Source organism: Microcaecilia unicolor, chromosome 9 (genome assembly GCF_901765095.1).
Source record: "Microcaecilia unicolor chromosome 9, aMicUni1.1, whole genome shotgun sequence".
Lineage (NCBI taxonomy): Eukaryota > Metazoa > Chordata > Amphibia > Gymnophiona > Siphonopidae > Microcaecilia > Microcaecilia unicolor.
Window position 1 is genome coordinate 142,966,277 of NC_044039.1, and position 21,912 is coordinate 142,988,188.

A 21,912-nucleotide genomic window follows, 5' to 3' on the forward strand; every position below is an offset into this window, starting at 1 on the left:
GAAAGGAGGTAAGTCCTGGTGGGGCCTGTCCCGTGTAGCAGTATTTTCCAAAGAGTAATAAAGGCTGCCTCTGTATTGTGTTGCATCTCCAGTATTGTTTGACGGCCGCTAACAGCTGGGACCAAAAACGCACCACCCGAGGGCAAGACCAGAACATATGTCCTAGTCCCACCAATGCCTGGGCACAATGAGGGCATGCACCTGTGCCACCATATCCGGCCTTAAATGCCCTAGCTGGTGGGATATAAAGTCGTAATGCAAATTTATATTGTATTTCCCAATATCTGGCATATATTGAGGTGCGTAATGCCAATTGTAAAAAGTTCTGCAATACCTCTTCCGACACGTCCGCGTTCAGATCTATTGCCCATTTCTGTGCTCTGCCTCTGTAGTCAATGTCCTCCGTGGAGTCCTGTAGATATCTGTGATGGAATCGCAGGGGCACTTTGTTTTGGGCCCCCAGTGTCAATGCTGTGTTTAAAGTGTCCTGTACATCCTCGCTTAAGTTGGTCCAGCCCAGTTCAGATAAATAGTGTTGTATCTGCAAATGCGCAAACTGATCAGTCTCTGGTAAGTTGAATTCTGTTTGCAGTTCCCGGAATGGTCGCGCTCTGCCCTCCTCTGTCAACAGCTGGTACAGATACTGAATTCCCTTTTTCCTCCATCTGGCAAACATCGCTGAGGTTGTGCCCTCTGTAAAATCTGGGTTATGAAGCAGAGGCAAAAAGGGGGTCGCAGACCACTCGAACCAGTGTCTCCTGCACAGCCATCTCCATGCCGCCCTTGCTGATTGGACGAATGGATTGTTTCTTAAGTTGGGTTTGACTCTGCTGCTGCCCGTTGCATGTAGCCACCACCCTAAATGTATTGTGGGTGAGAGGGCCTGTTCTATTTGTGTGCTTGAAAACTCTCCATGTCCTGTTAGCCAATCTCTAATGTGTCTCATCGAGCATGCTATGGTCAAGTATCTTATGTTGAGTAGGCCCATCCCCCCATGCAGTCTCGGCTTCTGAATGACACTCAACGGGAGCCGAGGCTTCCGCCCTCTCCATAAAAATGTCTGAATCGATTTATTAAGGGCCTTTTCCTCTCTCTGTCTTAAATATAATGGGAGCATCTGAAAGAGGTATAACCATTTAGGGGCTATCATCATGTTAACTAATCCTATGCGTCCTGATAAGGAAAGTGGGCATGTATTCCACAGGTTTAACATGCGTCTGGTCTCTTGTAGGACTGGAAGCACATTCTTATCGTATAGGAGCCCCATATCAGCAGGTACTATTACCCCCAGATACTTAATCTGATCCTCTGCCCATTGCAGAGGAAACGTTTCTCCCCATTCATGCCTCAGTTTCTGCTCTAGGGGCAGTGCCAAAGATTTTGTCAGATTCAGCCGGAAGCCCGAGAGCCTGCCATAACTGTGTACAGTGTCTAGGAGGTGTTTTAATGATGTTCGGGGAGTGCTCAACAGCAACAGCAGGTCATCCGCGTATGCCAACACCTTTATCTCATACTGTCCTATTTTGACCCCCTGTATACCCTCATGTAGTCGGATCTTGTTCAGCAAAGGTTCTAGGGTCAACAGGAAAAGTAACGGGGATAGCGGGCAACCTTGACGTGTTCCTTTCTCAATGTCAAATCCCTCTGTTCGGATTCCATTAACTAGTAGCATGGCCCGGGGGTCAGTGTATAGTGTTGTTACGGCCTGTAGTAGCCATCCCGTGATGCCTATCCATTTTAATGTCTCAAACAGAAAGGGCCATAACACCCGGTCGAATGCCCGCTCTGCATCAAGGCTCACCGCCAAGTTTTGAGAATGTGTGTTAGGAGCTACTAGTGTGGCTAATATGAATTTTCGCACATTCAGAACTGATTGGCGCCCCCTAACGAATCCAGCCTGATCTTCTTTAACCAATTGTGGAAGAAGAGGTGCCAGCCGGTCTGCTAATATCCTTGACAATAGTTTGGCTTCCACATTGATCAGGGAGATTGGTCTATATGAGCTAGGTTGTAATGAGTCTCTCCCTTTTTTTGGAATTAAGCTTATCAGGGCCGTATTAGCATGCAAGGGGAATCGCCCATTATCCACTACTTCGTTAAGATATTCCGTCAGGGGCCCCAGTATTTTTTGTTTAAGCATCTTATAGAATTCACTAGATAGTCCATCGGGCCCTGGTGCTGAGTGCGTTTTTAATGCTCCTATAGCCTTCTGGAGCTCTTTTGCTCCAATCGGTTTGTTAAGTTGATCGAGGTGTTCTGGAGATATTTTCCCCATGTTAGCGTTATCGAGGTATGTTCTGATGGCTTCTTGAATGCCTCCCGTCTCTTTCTCCCCCTTATATAAAGTAGCAAAATGCTGTTGGAAAATTTGGGCTATCTCATCTGGTTTAGTGATGATCTCTCCCCTTTGTCCACGTACCGCTGCGATGTAGTGGGTCTTTCGTGTGCCCTTAACTAGTCTCGCAAGCATCCCCCCTGCCTTATCTCCATATTTAAACAATCTATATTTTCTGAACAGCATTGAGCGTGCCGTTCGTTCCTGGAGTAAGCTGTTTAATGCCACCCTCGTAGATGTAAGGAGCTCATAGGTGTTTTGCGAGGGGTGTCTGGCATACTGCTTTCTTGTTTCCCTTAGCTGCCTCTCCAGAGCTACTATGCCTTGGGCCATTCGCTTATTTCGTTTGCTCACATACGCTATGACCTGTCCCCGCAAAACCGCCTTGGCTGCAGACCAATACAAAATGGGATCTTCTACATGTGCCTGATTATGTGTGTGAAATTCTTCCCATTGCTGATGTAAATGTTCTGCAAATTCTTTCGATGCGTATAAGTATGCCGGGAATCTCCACCCCGGGGACTGCCGAAAATATGCCTCTCCTTCCAAGTCAACCCATATCAAGGCATGGTCAGAGATTTCTTCGGGGCCTATGACCGCCTCTGTTACTTTCTGAAATATGTCGGGGGATGTTAGTATATAATCCAGGCGAGACTGGGTGCGGTGTGCCCGGGAGGTATGAGTGTAGTCTTTCTCCTCACCGTGTAATATCCTCCATGGATCTAGCAAGCCTGTTTTCTGACAGAACGAATCTAAAAGGGAAGTGTCTAGTGTGGCTCCAGCACTCGGTTTCCTCGTCCTGTCTAGAAGGGGGTCTAGCACTTGGTTCATGTCCCCGGCAACCACCACAGGGAGGCCTGCATGTGTGTGGCAATGTGTTAGTAGCTGCGCATAGAAACGTTTGGCAGATGTGTTGGGGCCATATGCTGAGATCAGAAGCATTTGTTTCCCTTGCAGGTTAAGCTGTATTCCCACTATTCTTCCCTCCCCATCTTTGAATAGCATTTTCGCAGTTCCTTTCAAAGTTTTGTGTAATAGGATAGCCGTCCCACCCCTTCTTCCTGTTGCCGGGGAATAGAATACCTCTCCCACCCATCCTCTTTTCAATTTTTCGCACTCTTCTTTTGAGAGCCTAGTCTCCTGTAGGCAAGCTATACCCGCCCCGTGTCTTTTAAGAGCCGATAGTATCTTGGTTCGTTTGGTGGGAGATGTGATGCCACCCACATTCCAAGATACTAGCCTTGTCTTATCCACCCCACCCGTGAGTTTCCGCTATTGCCGATGCAAACATGTTGACCTGTGGCTCCCGGGCTCCCAGCCTGGCCCCGAAGACCTTTCTCTTCCATTTCTGTGTGTGTTCCACCCTACCTTTAAAGCTCTTCTGTTGTTTCTTGAGACTGCGTTGTATAGATTCTTTCCTCCCCTGAGAATACCTTGCAGCGTTAGTTTTAACTATTATTGAATCCCTCCTACCCACCTTGCCCTCCCCCCGTATTCTGCCCAAACTATCCACTTTCCCCAACTTCTTGACAGCAAATCTGTAGGAGCCCCTGCTATGCCCGAGACCCCCCCACCAGACCTGATGTGTTTGCGCCCTAGTCTATGTTATGTGTTATGTGCCCAACAGCAGCTTTCTTATCATATCTCACCAGCTGAAATCTCCAGTCATTCTCCTGATTGTCCTTCCTCCAACTGTTGTCTGTTCTGTTCTAGATTGTATATATGATCTTTGGCAGCCGCCTCCGAATCAAATGATTTCCATTTTCCATTTTGTCGAATCTTTAATACCGCAGGGTATATCAGCATGAATTGGATCTGTAGCTCCTGTAGCCGTCGACATAGTGGTGTGAATTTCTTTCTGCGATCTTGTAGGGACACTGAATAGTCTTGGAAGATTCTTACAATTTTCCCTTCAAATTTGGTATCGTCTCGTTTCAAGCGATATCCCCTCAAAATCTCCAGCTTGTGCAGGTAGTTATGAACTTTTAAGATAACTGCACGTGGAGTCTGGCGGCCATCTTGAAAACGGCCTATTCGGTGCACTCTTTCTAGACATAACGCTCCAGCGTGATCGGACAACGCAAATTCATCCGTCAGCCATTTTTCAACCACTGTTGCTAGCACTGAGTCTTTTACTGATTCTGGGATGCCGATCAAGCGTAGGTTGCTCCGTCTGCCCCTGTTTTCTAGGTCGTCTACTTTCTGCTGCAGCGTTTCCACCGTCGCTTTAGTGATTTGCTGTTGGCTATGTAGGGGGGCCTGCGCGTCTTCTATGTCTGACACTCGCCGCTCGAGTTCTCCAATGCGCTTCGTTGCGTCCTCCAGGCGGGAATCATACTGTTCTAGCTGCGCCGAGATTTTTGCTAGACGCGGTTCCAGCGCTTGTGTCACCGCGGCAGTCAATTGTGCTAGCTGAGATGCGGTGAAGTTCTGTTCGCCTTGTGGCGGGGCCTTCTCTTCGGCGTGGTCCGCCGCCTTAGCCCTGTCCTTCGCCGCTTTTGCGCCGCGTGCCGGCATCGCTTTTGTTCCAGTTTCCACAAATTTATCCATCAGCTGTGTTGTTGATCTTCCGCTGTTGTTGCGGCGATTAGCGTGGGCTTTTTGTGATTTTTAAGGTGAGATCTGGCAGCGGGGCCTCGGAGAGCAAAGACACACGTCTTCCTCTCTCACCGCATCACGTGACTCCATAACGGCATTATAACATCCTCATGTTTGTTTTCCATCCCTTTTCTAATAATACTCAACATTCTGTTCACCTTCTTAGCCGCCGCAGCACATTGAGCGGAAGATTTGAACGTCCTATCCACGATGACTCCGTAACTCCTAAAGCGGAACCTTGCATGACATAGCCGTAATTCGGGTTCCTCCTTCCCACGTGCATCACTTTGCACTTGTCAACGTTGAACTTCATCTGCCATTTGGACGCCCAATCCCCCAGTCTCACGAGGTCCTCTTGTAATCTTTCACACTCCTCCCGCGACGAGACTATCCTGGATAACTTTGTGTCATCTGCGAATTTAATTACCTCACTAGTTACTCCCATCTCAAGGTCATTTATAAATATGTTAAAAAGCAGCGGTCCCAGCACAGACCCCTGAGGGACCCCACTAACTACCCTTCTCCATCGAGAATAATGACCATTCAACCTTACTCTCTGCTTCCTATCTTTTAACCAGCTCTTAATCCATAATAATACACTGCCTCCGATCCCATGACTCTCCAGTTTCCTTTGGAGTCTTTCATGAGGCACTTTGCCAAACGCCTTCTGAAAATCTAGATATACAATATCCACTGGCTCCCCTTTGTCCACGTTTGTTCACCCCCTCGAAAAAATCCAGTAGATTTGTGAGGCAACACCTCCATTCACTAAATCCGTGTTGACTTTGTCTCAGTAGCCCATGCTTTTGTATGTGCTCTGTAATTTTATTCTTAATAATAGCCTCCACCATTTTTCCCGGCACCGACATCAGACTCACCGGTCTATAATTTCCCGGATCGCCTCTGGAACCCTTTTTAAAAATCAGCATTACATTGGCCACCCTCCAAATCTTCCGGTACCACACTTGTTTTTAGGGATAAATTGCATATTACTAACAGTAGATCCACAAGTTCATTTTTCAGCTCTATTAATACTCTGGGATGAACACCATCAGGTCCTGGTGATTTACTCCTCTTCAGTTTGCCGAACTGCCCCATTACATCCTCCACGTTTACAGAGAAATCATTTAGTCTTTCTGACTCGTCCGCTTCAAATACCTTTTCCGGCACCGGTATCCCTCCCAAATCCTCCTCGGTGAAGACCGAAGCAAAGAATTCATTTTATTTCTCCGCTACAGCTTTGTCTTCCCTGATCGCCCCTTTAACACCACAGTTGTCCAGCGGCCCTACTGATTCTTTAGCCGGCTTTCTGCTTTTAATATACCTAAAAATATTTTTGCTATGTGTTTTCGCTTCTAACGCTAACTTTTTTTCAAAGTCCTTCTTAGCCCTCCTTATCTCCTTTTTGCATTTGGCTTGACATTCCTTATGCTTTATCTTATTGTCTTCGGTCGGTTCCCTTCTCCATTTTCTGAAGGATTGTTTTTTGGCTCTAATAGCTTCCTTTACCTTACCGTTTAGCCACGCCGGCTGTTTCGTCTTTTTTCCTCTTTTTCTAATACGCGGAATATATATGTCCTGTACTTCTAGGATGGTGTTTTTGAACAGCATCCACGCCTGATTCAAGTTTTTTACCATTTCAGTCGCTCCCTTCAGTCTTTTTTCACCGTTCTCCTCATTTTATTGTAGTCTCTTTTTCTAAAGTTAAACGCTAGTGTATTTGATTTCCTGAGTTCACTTACTTCGTAGCCAATATCAAAACAGATCATATTATGATCACTGTTATCAAGCGGCCCTCGCACCATTACCCCCGAACCAGATCATGAGCTCCACTAATGATTAAGTCTAGTATTTTCCCTTCTCTTGTCGGCTCCTGAACCAGCTGTTCCATGAAGCCGTCCTTGATTTCATGAAGAAATTTCATCTCCCTTGCGTGTACCGATGTTTCATTCACCCAGTCTATATCCGGATAATTGAAGTCACCCATTAATATTACATTGCCCTTTTTATTCGCTTCCCTAATTTCCCTTGACATTGCTGCGTCCGTCTGCTCGTCTTGGCCAGGCGGACAGTAGTACACTCCTATCACCATCCCTTTTCCCTTTTCATGTGGAATTTTAATCCACAAGGATTCCAATCGGGGTTTTGTCTCCTGCAATATTTGCAGCCTATCTGAATCAAGGTTCTCATTTACATACAGTGCTACCCCTCCTCCAATCCTATCCACCCTATCGCTGCGATATAATTTGTAGCCCTCTATGACTGTGTCCAATTGGTTATCTTCCTTCCACCAGGTCTCTGAGAGGCCTATAATATCCAGTTTTTCATTGTGTGCAATGTACTCCAGCTCTCCCATCTTATGCCTCAGGCTCCTGGCATTTGCGTATAGACATTTCAATGTATGCTTGTTGTTCTGATTTTTATTACGTTTAATACATGGCATTATTAATATGTTGTCTTCCGTCTGGCCATTATTAATTTTATTTAAGTCCATCTGATCCTCTATGATTTCTTTGTCGTCCTTACTCACAAGTAACCCTTTTTTCCCATATCCTCAAAAGATACCTTCTCCCGAACCATGCGCTTTTGAGCAACTGTCGGCCTTCCCCGTTTCTAGTTTAAAAGCTGCTCTATTTCCTTTTTAAAAGTGGACGCCAGCAGCCTGGTCCCATCTTGGTTAAGGTGAAGCCCATCAGATCGAAATAGGCTCTCCCTTCCCCAGAATGCTGACCAGTTCCTCACAAATCCAAAACCCTCCTCCCCACACCATCGTCTCATCCACGCGTTGAGACTCCGGATCTCTGCCTGTTGCTTAGGCCCTGCGCGTGGAACAGGCAGCATTTCAGAAAATGCTACTCTAGAGGATCTGGCTTTGAGCTTCCTTCCTAAAAGCCTAAATTTAGCTTCCAGAACCTCTCTCCCACATTTCCTACGTCGTTGGTAGCCACGTGTACCAAGACGGTCGGCTCCTCCCCAGCACTATCTAAAATCTTGTCTAGGTGCTGCGTAAGGTCCGCCACCTTCACACCAGGCAGGCAAGTCACCAGGTGATCCTCACGTCCACCAGCCACCCAGCTATCTACATGCCTAATGATTGAGTCGCCAACTACAACAGCGGTCCTATCTTTTCCCCTGTGGGCTGTAATCGGAGACATATCCTCAGTGCGAGAGGATAATACATTCTCTGGTGGGCAGGTCCTGGCTACAGGAGTACTTCCTACTTCACCAGGGCAATGCTCTCCTTCTAGGAGACCTCTCTCCTCTGAAGTAGCACAGGGGCTACCCGACTGGAGGTGGGACCTCTCTACAACATCCTTGTAGGTCTCATCTATGTACTGTTCTATCTCCCTCAGCTCTACCAAGTCTTGTACTCTAGCCTTGAGAGAATGGACCTGTTCTCCGAGAGCTAGGAGCTCTTTGCACCGGGCACACACATATGACTTCACACCAACTGGGAGATAATCATACATGCGACACTCTGTGCAAAAGACTGGGTAGCACCCCTCTCGCTGCTGGGCTACTGACATCTCATTAATATATGAATATTTCGATATATAAATACTAGCTACAAATTTAAGGATGTTGGATAGACACAGTGTCTTTAGGATTTTGATATAATGTGTTCTGTTATTGTGTGATTACTGTTTGGATGAATGGATGTTTTGGGACTTAGTGGGAGCAGCACTTGCTTATTACCTTAATTAGACACTGACTATAAATGAAGAGCTGCCCCAGGGGCGGGTGGGTAAACTAAATGTGGTGCTTAGTCCCCCCACCGGTATCTATCTGTTTAGGTACGTTCACTCTAAACCCTGCCCCAGAGAACTACTTCAAGCAGCCCTGCCCCCAGCCCAGGAATCACAGGTTCAGAGCAAAGAAAAAAATAGAGCACACTTTTCAGTTTTAAGACGATAGTATAAGAGACAGAAAGTTCTAAAGAGGACACCCCCTAGTAAAAACAAACAGCGTTTTTTTTGTTTTTTTTCTTATTATCTTAAGTTTAGGTAAGGAATTTAAAGATACAGAAAAGATTATAGATCATTTAGCAGTTTCTGCCAACAAGCAAACCAGTTCAAGAAATCCTCTGTTCAGCCCACAGATCAAGCCACTGGGGCTTAGAATCCCCCAGGTCTTTGACAATCTTTTCTAGTTCGTCTCCAAATAACAGGTGGCCCCGAAAGGGTAGCTTCACCAACCTTTGTTTACAGGCCATGTGAGCTGCCCAATGCCGTAGCCATAGAAGGCAGCGAGCAGACACCGCCACAGATATCTGTTTAGCCGAAGCTCTAACCAGATCATACAGGGCGTCGGCCAAAAAAGACAGGGCCGACTCCATCCGCGGTGCAACCTCAATGAGGGACTCGGCACCATCCACGGGCTGTTCCACGGCCTGTTGTAACCAAGAAAGGCAGGCCCAGGCTGCATAAGAACTGCAAACAGACGCCCTTAAGGCTAGGCCCGAAATTTCAAAGGACCGTTTCAGAGCGGATTCCAGCCGCCTGTCCTGAATATCTTTGAGCGCGACTCCTCCCTCTAACGGGAGAGTGGTCTTTCTGGTCACCGCAGTGACTAAGGCATCCACTTTAGGCATAGCAAACCTAGACAAGTGCTCCTCACTTAAAGGGTACAGATGCCCCATCGCCCTGGCCACTTTTAAGGGCCCCTCAGGGTCAGCCCACTGAGCAGAAATAAGCTCTTGGATGGAGTCATGCAAAGGAAAGGCACAAGCCGGCTTCTTAGTACTCGCCATCCTCAGATTACCCGAGGGGGTCTCACCATTAACAGAATCATCAATAGAGAGGGCCTGTAAGGCATCCGAGATCAGTGCTGGCAGCTCATCGCGGTGGAAAATCCCCACCGCGGCGGGATCATCCAGATCCAGTGGCAAAACCGCACCTTCCTCTGGTTCCTCCGACCACGAGGGTCTGCCAGACCCCTCAGAGTCCCCACAGCCCGACCACAGGGAGGAAAAGGGGGGGGGGGTGCACCACTTTCTGATGGGGAATTAACCCGTCTATGTTTAGCATGCATCCAACGCTCAGGGGAGGCCACATCATCACTCAGGCCCTGGTTATCCTCACACAGAGGGAAACCGGGCTGCAACGCAGTGTCAGACACCTGCGGCCGGGCTCTCTTCAGCATGAAGGCTTTATGTAGCAAAAGCACAAATTCTGGGGACAAAAACTCGCCCTGACCTCCCGTCTCCGGATTAGGAGCACCGGGGAAATGAGCTTCTCTGATAGGCTCAGCCCGAGGCTGTCCCCTGCCCTCAGACTCCTCCGCAACCGCGGGGGTCGAGACATGCGGCGCTGCCAAGATTGTGCCCGCTGCCAGATCCGAGCGCCATGCTCGCGCTGGCTCTACCGTCTGAACAGCACAATTTACAGAGCCCCGCTGCCGATTTGCGCTTGCCACAACGAGAACAGCGCTTAGCTCCCTCAGCAGCCATCGCTGAAAACCGGCGGAAAATTCAAAATGGCGGTTTTGCGCCAAAATCACCCCGCTCAAAACGCCGTCTATGGACCCTCCCCGGAGGAGCTGAGTACCGCTCTTACCTCAAAGGACCGAGTCCAGGAGCTCTGGTCAAGCTGTAACACAGGAGAAGCCTCAGAAGTAGGGGCGCTGAAAAGCGCATTGTTTTTTTTTAAAACGCTGTGAGAAAAGTTAGAGGCAAACAGCTACAGAGACACTCCGGAGGAAGCGGGGGAGTGGGAAAGACAGGGAAAGGGCGAACCTATTTTCACGTTTCTTGTGGAACCTCGGGATTAGTGAGCCCTTGGGCCACTGCCGAGGGGTGGCAGCAGCAGGAGAATCACCCAAACACAGACAAGGCAGAACAGACGTACCAGCAAACCCAGGACTGGAACTACCAGGCGGAGACTGCAGTCGAGGCAACTCAAGCTGGAGAAAGCAGGACAGGAATTCAGCCCAAACTTCACCTGCACTTGACCGCCGTTCCTCAGGAGTTGAGCCCCTGGGTGCAGGCGGCCGGCAGGACTTACCGGACAGGGCAGGAAAGCAGAACTGCAGGAAACAGCAGCCGGCCGGCGAACAGCAGGTCACTTCCAGAAAACACACCGGGGTTCCAGGCAGGCAGCAAGCAGCAGAATAAACCAGGAGACAAGCAGGGTCAAAGCCACAATCAGGAAATAGCACAGCAGCACTGCAACTAACTCTCACCAAAGGAAACTCCTCTGAGGACCTCTGTTGCAAGGCAAACTAGAGAACTTCCCAGGTGATTAATAAAGGCAGCATACAAGGGAGTTCACCAGGTACGGGTACTGCTTAGTTCCAAAAAACTCCCAAAACAATCTGGAAGGCTGGAAGATCCGGACCGGACCAGCATATCTTCTGGAACATGGGAAACGGCAAGCCATCAGTTCACAGCAGCCACCAGGTCTAACCACCGGGGGGCGAGGTGACAGAGCAAGGAACCTGGGCACAACCGTGACACCTATATGCCTGCATCCACACAGGGGGAAGGGTAAGGCAGGGAAAGGGCGAACCTATGTGCCTTTAAAGTGGGCTCCCCAGCCACAACACCCCTGCTACAACTGGCCAAAGCACAGGAGCCACCCCAGGCAGAATCTTGAAGGAGCTGAACAAGCTGCATCCAAACCTTCAGGGAGATAGAGAAATACTGAGAGGCAGATGGAGCTAGCAGTCCAGGAGGCACTATGGTTTTTCAGTGTTCTCTATCTCCACCTGCTGGTAGGGGGACACAACCCATTAGTAATGGATTCATCTGCTGCTGATGACAAGGAAATGATGTACTATATCTAAATGGCAATCAGATATCTTCTGTCAAGTCGATGACCAGATAAATTATGTAGGGGTCAACCACCAAGGTGGAGGAACAGGATCCATTATTAACGTACTAAGTCAAACAATGGAGTAAAGTGATCAACACAACTCTTCCAATAACACCAGGGAGATGGGAAATGTCATGCAAACTTCATTCCATAAATCAACTGCTTGACAGATGAATTATGTAAAATCCAATAGTGGCTATGTTGTTTCTTTAGCTCAGTTTTATCATGTTTTATATAATTATGTTTTGTTTAACTACTATTACTGCTTATGTAAACCGCCAAGAATTGATCAGTTTTCAAATAAATAAAATGTACCTAAATGCAAGTCTAAACATTTCTATACATTAAATGTTTGTGCCCACTGTTATAGAATTAGCCCCATAATGCCGTATCACTGGAAGTCCAACAGAGCATGGAGACACCAGGCCAAGCCCACTCATCCCCCCCCCCCCCAAAGAAAAAATAAAGAAATCACCAAAGGGACAAACCTAGCACATGATGACAAAGCTCAACGATAAGAATAACATAAATGAAAAAGAATTAGCAATAGCCCAAAAGCTCTTACTCAGTTTATTGTGGTTTAGAGCAAGACTCTTGAGAATGGTAAACCTTTCCACCAGCTGTGGTAGTGTCTCTATCTTATTGTCTGAAAGATCGATTGTCCTTAGGTTCACCAGCTTCTGCAGATCTTCAGGAAACTAAGAGAAAAATGCAGCAGGAAAGACAGTTGATCACCTGCTATAAATTGCTTGGCACTCAACTGCCATAAAAGGCAACAAATTTAATAGCTTGAACACTTTCCCCCACCTCTGAGTATGTTTACAGCACTTGAAGAGGCTGTGCTTCTACAGAACCAACTTCTTCCATTATAATACCTTGGGACACTGTGTCACCCAGACAACTGTAAACTAACTCTGCACACAGCATGGCAAGATGGGCATTGGCTCAGCAGCTTTAATGCATTCCCATTCTGATGGAAACAATAACCAATGTTGATCTCCTCTCCCTTAACCTCACACTAATATAAACAGAAGCCTCAGATCTATATATCCCTGCCCCAGCAGGTATCACAATAAATTTCTCTCAATCTCAGATATATGAAAAAGATAAACATGACAAAGTAACAGGTCAACAAGCCCTAAAAAGAAGAGATGCAGTAATAGCAAGAGGGGTGTGGCCTATGCATGCATCTCTTATACATACTCGAGTATGGTCAATGGAATCTAACAGCATGCAGCAGAGCACTAGGCACTGTCCCCGCCCCACATGCAGTGAAGGGTTACCTCAGTCAGCCCCTTCCCAGTCATCTGGAAGACTCCTGTTTTCTGGGCTGTCTCCAAGTGAGCTTTCAAGGCGCTGTTCCCCATCCTGCTCTGCCTTCCAAGCAGTCTTGATCCTTTACTCACTCTGCAGTGGCCCAGCTCACTGAATTCTTCCTGCTCCTTAATACAAGCACAAATATGCCAGTCACATCCACAAATTTGAGACTCCCTAACCTCATATGTGGTCAGACTCTGGATTGAAGATACATTACTTTCCTAGCAGGAATAAGTGATTGAGAGGCGAATACGACTGTCCTTGTGCAGCCAGACCCCCCCCCCCCCCCAACACATACACTAGCAAAGACTGAATGACTAGAGGAACTGCGGGCCAAGAACCAGGGGTACTGGTTCAAATCCCACTGCGGATTCTTGTGATCTTGGACAAGTTACCTAATTCTCCATTGCCTCAGGTACAAACTTAGGGGCTGATGCAGAAAACTTGCGTTAGAGCATATGCGGATGGCTTAGCACTTGGCTTCTAATGCCAAGTTTACCACCCAAAGTTTTGCTCGCCAACGCAGAAAACAAATCGTACACAAACAGGATCTAGTGAAACTTGTGTACTAATCATACACAAACAGGATCTAGTGAAACTTGTGTACTAATCAGGGAGAGCATACCAGGCACATGGGCACAAGGTTCTGTGCTAAGGGCAGCTAATGCTGTGTGTATGTATGAGCAGATAAAGTATCTGTGCACATGCTGGAATGCTATTCTGTGCATAAAATTTGTGTGCTGCCAAAACTTATGCACACAGTAGCACTGCAGCACATGTGCAGATACGTACCGATATATTTTTTTTCACTGCTCAGACCTGTGCACAGCTTTGGCTACCCTTAGCACAGAACTGTCACCTCTCCTGTTGACCTCTATGAAGAGTATGGGTTAAGGAAAAAGAAAAAGTTGTGGCTTTCCACTGGCTGGTTGGGGAACATAACCCACTAGTCTGGAAAAGGAAACGGGCATTAAAACCCAGACACTACTGCAGAAGAATTCACTAACCTTTCCATGTCTCCTCAGATATGGCCTTAAAGTCTTCTCTGCATTGAGGCAGAATACCCAATAGTCTCATTACCACTGATTTTAATATGCTGTGTGCTGGTATCTAATGCATGGCATTGTGCAGGTAAGCTTCTGTGTAAAACTCTTGTTCTGAAAGGCAGTTATTTTCTGTTCTTTGGCTGCTGGAGAGGTAGCACATCCAGCGACCTCAATTAGGTGCTAACTAAGGTGTGGGGAAGTAGAATATTTGCATAGGTTGCCAAATCAGCTTCAAAGAGCCTGTTTTAAAAAGGCCCCTTAGATTCAAAACTATATAAAGAGGAAAGGTCCCACTGAACTTTCTTTCTGAGAAGTTCTGAGAGAAGAGGACATTTCTCTGGTAAGTGAACACTATTTTGATTTGTGCTTTGGGAACTTAAAGTTTGGGGTTTAAAGGAGGAATTGTAGGTTAGTGATAGGCAAAATAATAATATAAAAAAGCAAATTTTATCAACTAATCTCCATAGTCTTTTCCCCTTAGTTTTAAAAACTTTGTACCACAGAATTAACAGACTCTAGCAGGCACTGCAGGACCTAGTGTAGTCTTCCCACCCACCCCTAGGACAACTCTGCAACACAACGAAACCAAAGCTTGTAATGGACACTGCATAACTCTTCTTCTCTACGATTCCGCAATGTGTCTATAATACATGAACCTTATTCGACCGCAACATCACTTTGTATCTGTTTCTCTACCGGAGGTAGCAAACGCCTTTACGGTATTATGTAAGCCACATTGAGCCTGCAAATAGGTGGGAAAATGTGGGATACAAATGTAACAAATAAATAAAATAGTCAGTTGTTATTAGGGTAACAAGCAAGGAGTGCTCTTACAGAGTTTTAAATACATTTCATTACCATTTAAGAAGGAAACACTAAATAAATCGTACAATATACTATATACCCTTAATACTGTAGCAAGTTTTAAATTATTGAAAAACTCAAAAACACTAAGATGGAGTCAACAGTCCAGAAGTGCGAGGGGTGCTATCCAATCTTTTGAGTGTCACATGTATGATTAACTCACAGTTGGTGAGATGTCATATGTGTGTGCCTGATGCAAAGAGCTCCTAGCTCTCAGAGAGCGTGTCCGTTTTCTTGAGGCTAGAGTAGCAGACTTGGTGGAGCCGAGGGAGACAGAGAGGTACATAGAGGAGACCTACAGGGATGCTGTAGAGAAGTCCCACCTCCAGTCTGGTAGCCCCTGTGCTACCTTGGAGGAGGGAGGTCTCCTAGAAGGAGAGCATCACCCTGGTGAAGTAGGAAATACTCCTGTAGCCAGGACCTGCCAACCAGGGGATGTACTATCCTCTCGCACCGAGAATATATGTCTCCAAGTGCTGCCCGGGAGGGAAGGGTTAAGACAGCTGTTATAGTTGGTGATTCGATCATTAGACATAGATAGCTGGGTGGCTAATGGACATGAGGATCGCCTGGTGACTTGCCTGCCTGGTGCGAAGGTGGCGGACCTCACGTGTCACCTGGACAGGATTTTAGATAGCGCTAGGGAGGAGTTGGCTGTCTTGGTACATGTGGGTACCACTGACATAGGAAAATGTGAGAAGAGAGGTTCTGGAAGCCAAATTTAGGCTCTTAGGTAGAAAGCTAAAACCCAGAACTTCTAGGGTAGCATTTTCTGAAATGCTACCCATTCCACGTGCAGGGCCCAAGAGACAGGCAGAGCTCCGAAGTCTCAATGCGTGGATGAGACGATGGTGCAGGGAGGAGGGTTTTAGATTTGTTAGGAACTGGGCAACCTTCTAGGGAAGGGGGAGCCTATTCCAAAAGGATGGGCTCCACCTTAACCAGGGTGGGACCAGGCTGCTGGCATCAGCATTTAAAAAGGAAATAGAGCAGCTTTTAAACTAGAAACGGGTGGAAGGCCGACAGTCGCTCAAAAGCGCATGGTTCAGGAGAAGGTATCTTTTGAGGATATGGGGAAAAAAGGGTTACTTGTGAGTAAGGACGACAAAGAAATCATAGAGGATCAGATGGACTTAAATAAAATTAATAATGACCAGACGGAAGACAACATATTAATAATGCCATGTATTAAAGGTAATAAAAATCAGAACAAGCAGCATACATTGAAATGTCTATACGCAAATGCCAGGAGCCTGAGGCATAAGATGGGAGAGCTGGAGTACATTGCACACAATGAAAAACTGGATATTATAGGCATCTCCAGCTCCTCACCAAATAGGAGAAGGCCTTGAAAGGGCAACTTCACCAACCTTTGCTTAGAGGCCATGTCAGCCGCCCAATACCGTAGCCACAGAAGGCGGCGAGCTGCCACCGCCACAGCCATCTGCTTAGCCGAAGCTCTGACCAGATCATAAAGGGCGTCAGCCAAGAAAGACAAGGCCGACTCCATCCGCGGTGCCACCTCAGAAAGGGGCTCCGCTCCATCTCCGGGCTGTTCCACTGCCTGTTGCAACCAAGCGAGGCAGGCTCGGGCAGCGTAACAGCTGCATGGAGACACCCGTAAGGATAGGCCTGACATTTCAAAGGACCGCTTCATAGCTGATTCTAAGTGTCGGTCCTGCATGTCCTTCAGGGCAACTCCTCCTTCCACTGGTAGGGTAGTTCTTTTTGTCACAGCCATGACTAGGGCATCCACTTTAGGCACTGCTAGGCACGCCAAATGCTCCTCACTCAGAGGGTATAATTGCCCCATAGCCCTGGCAACTTTCAAAGGCCCCTCGGGGTCAGCCCATTGAGCCGAAATAAGCTCTTGGATGGAGTCATGCAAAGGAAAGGTTTGAGCAGGCTTCTTAGTACTTGCCATCCTCGGATTACCAGAGGAGGCTTCAGCACTCCCAGGATCTTCAATAGAGAGGACCTGCAATGCATCAGCAATAAGCGCTGGCAGCTCATCGCGGTGGAAAATCCTCACCGCGGAGGAATCATCTGGATCCGGTGGCAATCCTGCACCTTCCTCTGACTCTCCAGACCACAAGGGCCTGCCAGACCCTTCAGAATCCTCACATCCCGACTACGGGGGGGGGGGGGGGGGGGGGGGGGGGGGGGGAGGGGAGGGCGGTGCTCCACTCTCTGAAGGGTAATTCACCCTTGTAAGCTTGTCCTGCGGCCATCTGTCAGGGGGAAAACGCCGAGATCCACTGGAGGGGAAACAGGTAGCAGGGCCGAATGAGACCCCTGCAGAAGAGCTCTTTTTAGCATAAATGCATTATGTAGTGGTAATACAAACTCAGGGGAGAATGGCTCACCCTGGTCTCCCGGTTCCAGTCCGGTGGTAGTAGTTCTCTTGTTAGCCTCCACACGAGGCTCTCCTCCAGGCTCAAACCCCTCCGCCTCAGCGGGGGTCGCGCCATGCTGTTCCAAAATAGTGCCCGCTGCCAGCTCCACTGAGCGGGAAGAAACATCGCTCGCCATGCTCATGCCGGCTCTGACGATTGAACAGCACGATTTACAGAGCCCTGCTGCTGATCTGCGCTTCCCACAACGGGAACAGCGCTTTACAACCTCCGCAGCCATCGCCGAAAACGGCAGAAAATTAAAAATGGCAGATTTGCGCCAAAATCGCCCCGAATGCGGGCCCTCCCCGGAGGAGCTACAAAATGCTCTTACCTCACCAGACCAAGTCCCAGAGCTCCGGTCACGCTGCACAATCAGAAGAAAACCTCTTTTCTGGAATCGCAGCACCAAAGCGCGACACAGCTTTTTTTTTTTTTGTTAACACTGTGAGGAAAGTTAGAGGCAACAGTGAAAGAGGTAAATTTTCCAACTCCGGAGGATCAGTAGCATGGGAAAGGCAGGGAAAGGACGAACCAATGTGCCTGCATCCACAAAGTAGAGCGTGGGCAAAGACAGGGATAGGGCTTGCCTATGTATATACATCCACATTGGGGGAAGGATAAGGCAGGGAAAGGGTGAACCTATGTGCCTTTAAAGTGGGCACCACCAGCCACAACACCCCTGCTACAACTGGCAAAAGCACAGGAGCCACCCCAGGCAGATTTTCTGAAGGAGCTGAATAAGCTGCGTCCACCCTGCTGGGGAGATAGAGAATACTGAAGAGGCAGATGGAGCTAGCTAGCCATGAGGCACTATGGTTTTTCAGTGCTCTGTATCTCTCCCTGCTGGTTGATGGACACAACCCATTTGTAATGGATTCATCTGCTTGATGACAAGGAACTGATTCATTTCTTTGACTGGGTGACCAGATAGTTGGATTGTGGAAGAGCACTAGATGTGGTGTACTTTGATTTTTGAAACCCTTTGACAGTGTTCCACACAGATGACTTATAAACAAACTAAGCACCTTCAGTATGGGCCCTAAATTGACTGCGGGTTAGAAACTGGTTGAGTGAAAGATGACAAAGGGTAGTGGCAAATGGAGATCACACCCAGAGGAAAGGGGATGTTACAGTGATGAGTTCTTGGCGTGGCTCAACATTTTTGTGAGCAATATTGCAGAAGGGCTGTCTAGAAAGGTTTGCCTATGGATGGTACTAAAATCTGGTACACACCCCTGAGAGATCTAGCGAAGCTTGAAGAATTGTCCAGATTTTGGCAGCTAAGTTTCAATGTTAGAAAATGCAGGGTCATTGCAAAAACCCAAGAAAGAGGTAGAGTATAGGGAGGTGAAGTACTTCTATGCATGAAAGAAAAATGGAGCTTTTTTTTTGGGGGGGGGGGGGGGGGGGACTAAATCAGATGATCTTAAAGTGGCCAAACTGGTAGAAAGGGTGACAGCCATAGCCAGAAGGATACTTGGGTGCACTAGAAGAACAAACAACAAGAAAAAGGAGGTGATAGTGCCTCTGTAAAAGACTCTGGTAAGACCCCATTTAGAGTACCATATTCTGGAGATACCACCTTCAAAAAGATAAACAGGATGGAATCGGGGCAGAGGGTGACTACTAAAATGGTCAGTGGTCTTAATCATAAAATATATGGGAACAGAAAGTTCTCAATATATATACTCTGGAAGAAACGATAAAGATATTTAAATACCTCCGTAACATAAATGCACAAGAGGAGAGTCTCTTTCAACTGCAAGGAAACTTTTGGAATGAGGTGACATGGGGGAAGGTGAAAAGGGACAGTCTCAGAAGTAAACTATGGAAATACTTCTTACAAAAAGGGTGGTGGATGCATGGCATGGCCTCATGATGGAGACAAAGACTGTATCTAAACTCAAACGTGTGGAACAAGCAGCTAGGATTTCTTATTGACTAGTAAAAAAGGAACATTTCTTAACAAAATGAAACGGGCGCTAGCAATGTAATGAGTTCCTGCCATTAATGTTTCCACGGTTGTATTCTGAATATAATTGTTGTTTACATGTGTAAGATTTCTTTATATACAATATTTTTTGTGTAAACTGTTACAATGTGATAGGTTTTCCTTGTTCAGGCCCTTCAATCAGTTTAACAATCACATCAGAAGAGCTCCTTACTCGTGAGAATGCAACATACAGTTGCCCATGTGAGAGACTGAGAGTGAGTGTGTTTTACAGACAGTGTAAGAGAGAGATACACAGAGTGATTGTGTGTGAGTGATGTGTGTAAGTGAGAGACAAAGTGATTAAATGTTTGTCTTCCCTTCCGTTCTGTGCACTTGCCTCCACTGATGTTCATACCTCCCTGTATATGATTGTTTGTTAGAGATTCAATCCACTCCACTTCCCTGCTCCAAGTTCCGTTCTGTCTGATTGGTTCTTCATTCCTGTGACGTCACGTTTGTTTGCTTGGCAACTATGCAGCATTCCGTTTCCTCAACATCAGTGTTGCCAGGTGGGCGGTTTTACCGCCCAATTGGGCGGTTTTCCGCGACCCGCCGCGGGAAATTTTTGCCCGCGGCGGGTTGCGGTTTTTTGGGCGGCTTTTTGGGTTTCTGTGCGGTTTTTCGGGCGGCTTTTTGCCTTTTTCGGCCGCGGGGGGGCAGGGTTAGTGACGTTTTTTGGGCGGGGTTAGTGACGTTTTGGGCGGGCCGATGACGTAGGAGGCGGGGCCGATGACGTGGGAGGCGGGGCCGATGACGTGGGAGGCGGGGCCGATGACAGGGAGGCGGGGCCGGGTGACGGCGGGGCCGGTGGGGGTGATGACACGGGGGTGGGGGTGTCAGGGGCGGGGTTTGTGTTTGGGCAGGTTTTGGGCTGGTTTGGGCTAGAAAAAAATTTTCCACCTGGCAACCCTGCTCAACATGAGGGCGGGGACAGTGAATGAAACGCTGAACTACAGACTTATGAACCCTACACTGCCACAGAGTCAGCTTCAGAATGTTGGAGGTGCTTTTTATTATATAGGATAGTGGTGGCTATGAATGGGCAGACTGGATGAGCCATATGGTCTTTAGCTGTAGTCATGTTTCTCCGAGTCCTGCCCACACTCCACCCATATGAATGCTCACTTGTAAAATATAAACAATCAAAAATAAGTACATATTTATGGAATAGTATATAGCTGGATTTTTGGCATTCACTTGTCTATATGTACACGTGCACATGCTAATACTTAGGTGACCAAAGCTGGGGGGGGGGGGGGGGGTTCCAGCCAAAACAATCTGTGGCTGAAATTCCTGGTGCAGTTTAAGCCAAAGTCGGCATTCCCCCCTCCCCTCCTTGAACAAAGATGGGGCCCATTCCTACCTCTGTCTACTCTCCCCCTAACCAAAACAGGCCCCAACCCTTAGCAATCCCCCCCCTCCCCAGGCATAACTTACAAACCCTGGTGGTTTAGTAGCCTCATTGGAGCGATCGTCAGTCACTCCTATCCATGCTGGCTCTGCAGTACAGTTGCAATGACTTCCCAAGGGAGGTCGCAGCAGCCATTTTGAGATTGGTGGAAGCATAGGCAGGAGTGATTGGGGATCACTCCAACGAAGCCATTAGACCAACAAGGTTTGTAAGGTAGGCCGAGGGAGGAGCTATGGGTTGGGGCATGTTTTTGCTCAAGGGAGTGGGGCCTGCATTGGGTCAGGAGTTTTGATTGCAGCTGAAAATGCACTGGCATCACCTGTAAAAACTGAAGCAAGGCCAAATTTGAATTTCATGCCAGTTCTGGTGCCAAAACAAAATGGAAACTGAAATTTGGTAGGCCTCTACTACTATTCTTGTAATTTATATACATATTTGCCATGCAAATGTTAGTATCTTCTTGTAGAATTATCCATATAGGACTAGATTCTATACATTAGGCCTAAAAAATCGGCGCCAAAATGAATAAGCCTAAATTACCACACAGTTTATAGAATACGCCATGTGCCCATCTGTGCAACTAAAGTTAGTCACAGGTAGTTATGCCAAGTAAAACTAACTTGGTGTAAATGCCAATGTCTAAATTACGCGAAGACCAGGTGTATTCTACAACAACATGCATACATTTTAGAAATGCCCATGACTAGCCCATTCCACGACTATGGCCACACCCCCTTTTCAATTAAGCAACTTAGAATTTAAGCCCATGTTACAGAACACACAATTTTGCACATAAATTAATGCCAATTAGTATCAACAATTGCTTAACTGGCAACTATCAGCACTGATTGACTTTTTAAATAATTAAGTCGCATGCGCAAATCCAGAATATGACTGGATTTGCGCTCACAACCTAAGTCATGCCATACAGAATCCAGGAAACAGTGCTTATCTGCCAGCATCTACACCAGTATTCAACCAATCCCAGGCAACCAGAAATTTGTTACAGCTCATGGAATTTGCTTACTTATGAGCATTTGTATTGCACCAACACAGGACAGAAACCTCTATTCTTTAAATGGGTTGCCATGGAAACAAATGGGGTAGTTCGCTAAAGGTCACTAAGAATTATGTGCTGGG

At 47.2% G+C, this 21,912-nt stretch overlaps 1 protein-coding gene across 3 annotated transcripts in view; it reads right to left on the minus strand.

Annotated features, from left to right (window-relative positions):
* Nucleotides 1–21,912, minus strand: part of LRRC57 (leucine rich repeat containing 57) — a 45,614-nt gene that overhangs the window by 23,044 nt on the left and 658 nt on the right. For 2 of the 3 annotated variants that reach the window (XM_030214643.1, XM_030214644.1), the window contains exons 2-3: nucleotides 13,029–13,187; nucleotides 12,311–12,443 (exon numbers count right to left, since the gene is read on the minus strand). In XM_030214643.1, the coding sequence (XP_030070503.1) occupies nucleotides 12,311–12,443; nucleotides 13,029–13,112 (217 nt within the window). In that variant the 5' untranslated portion in view covers nucleotides 13,113–13,187. Of the gene's footprint in view, nucleotides 1–12,310; nucleotides 12,444–13,028; nucleotides 13,190–13,534; nucleotides 13,555–15,393; nucleotides 15,405–21,912 lie in introns of all 3 variants that reach the window. The other variant, XM_030214645.1, reaches the window with a different exon arrangement.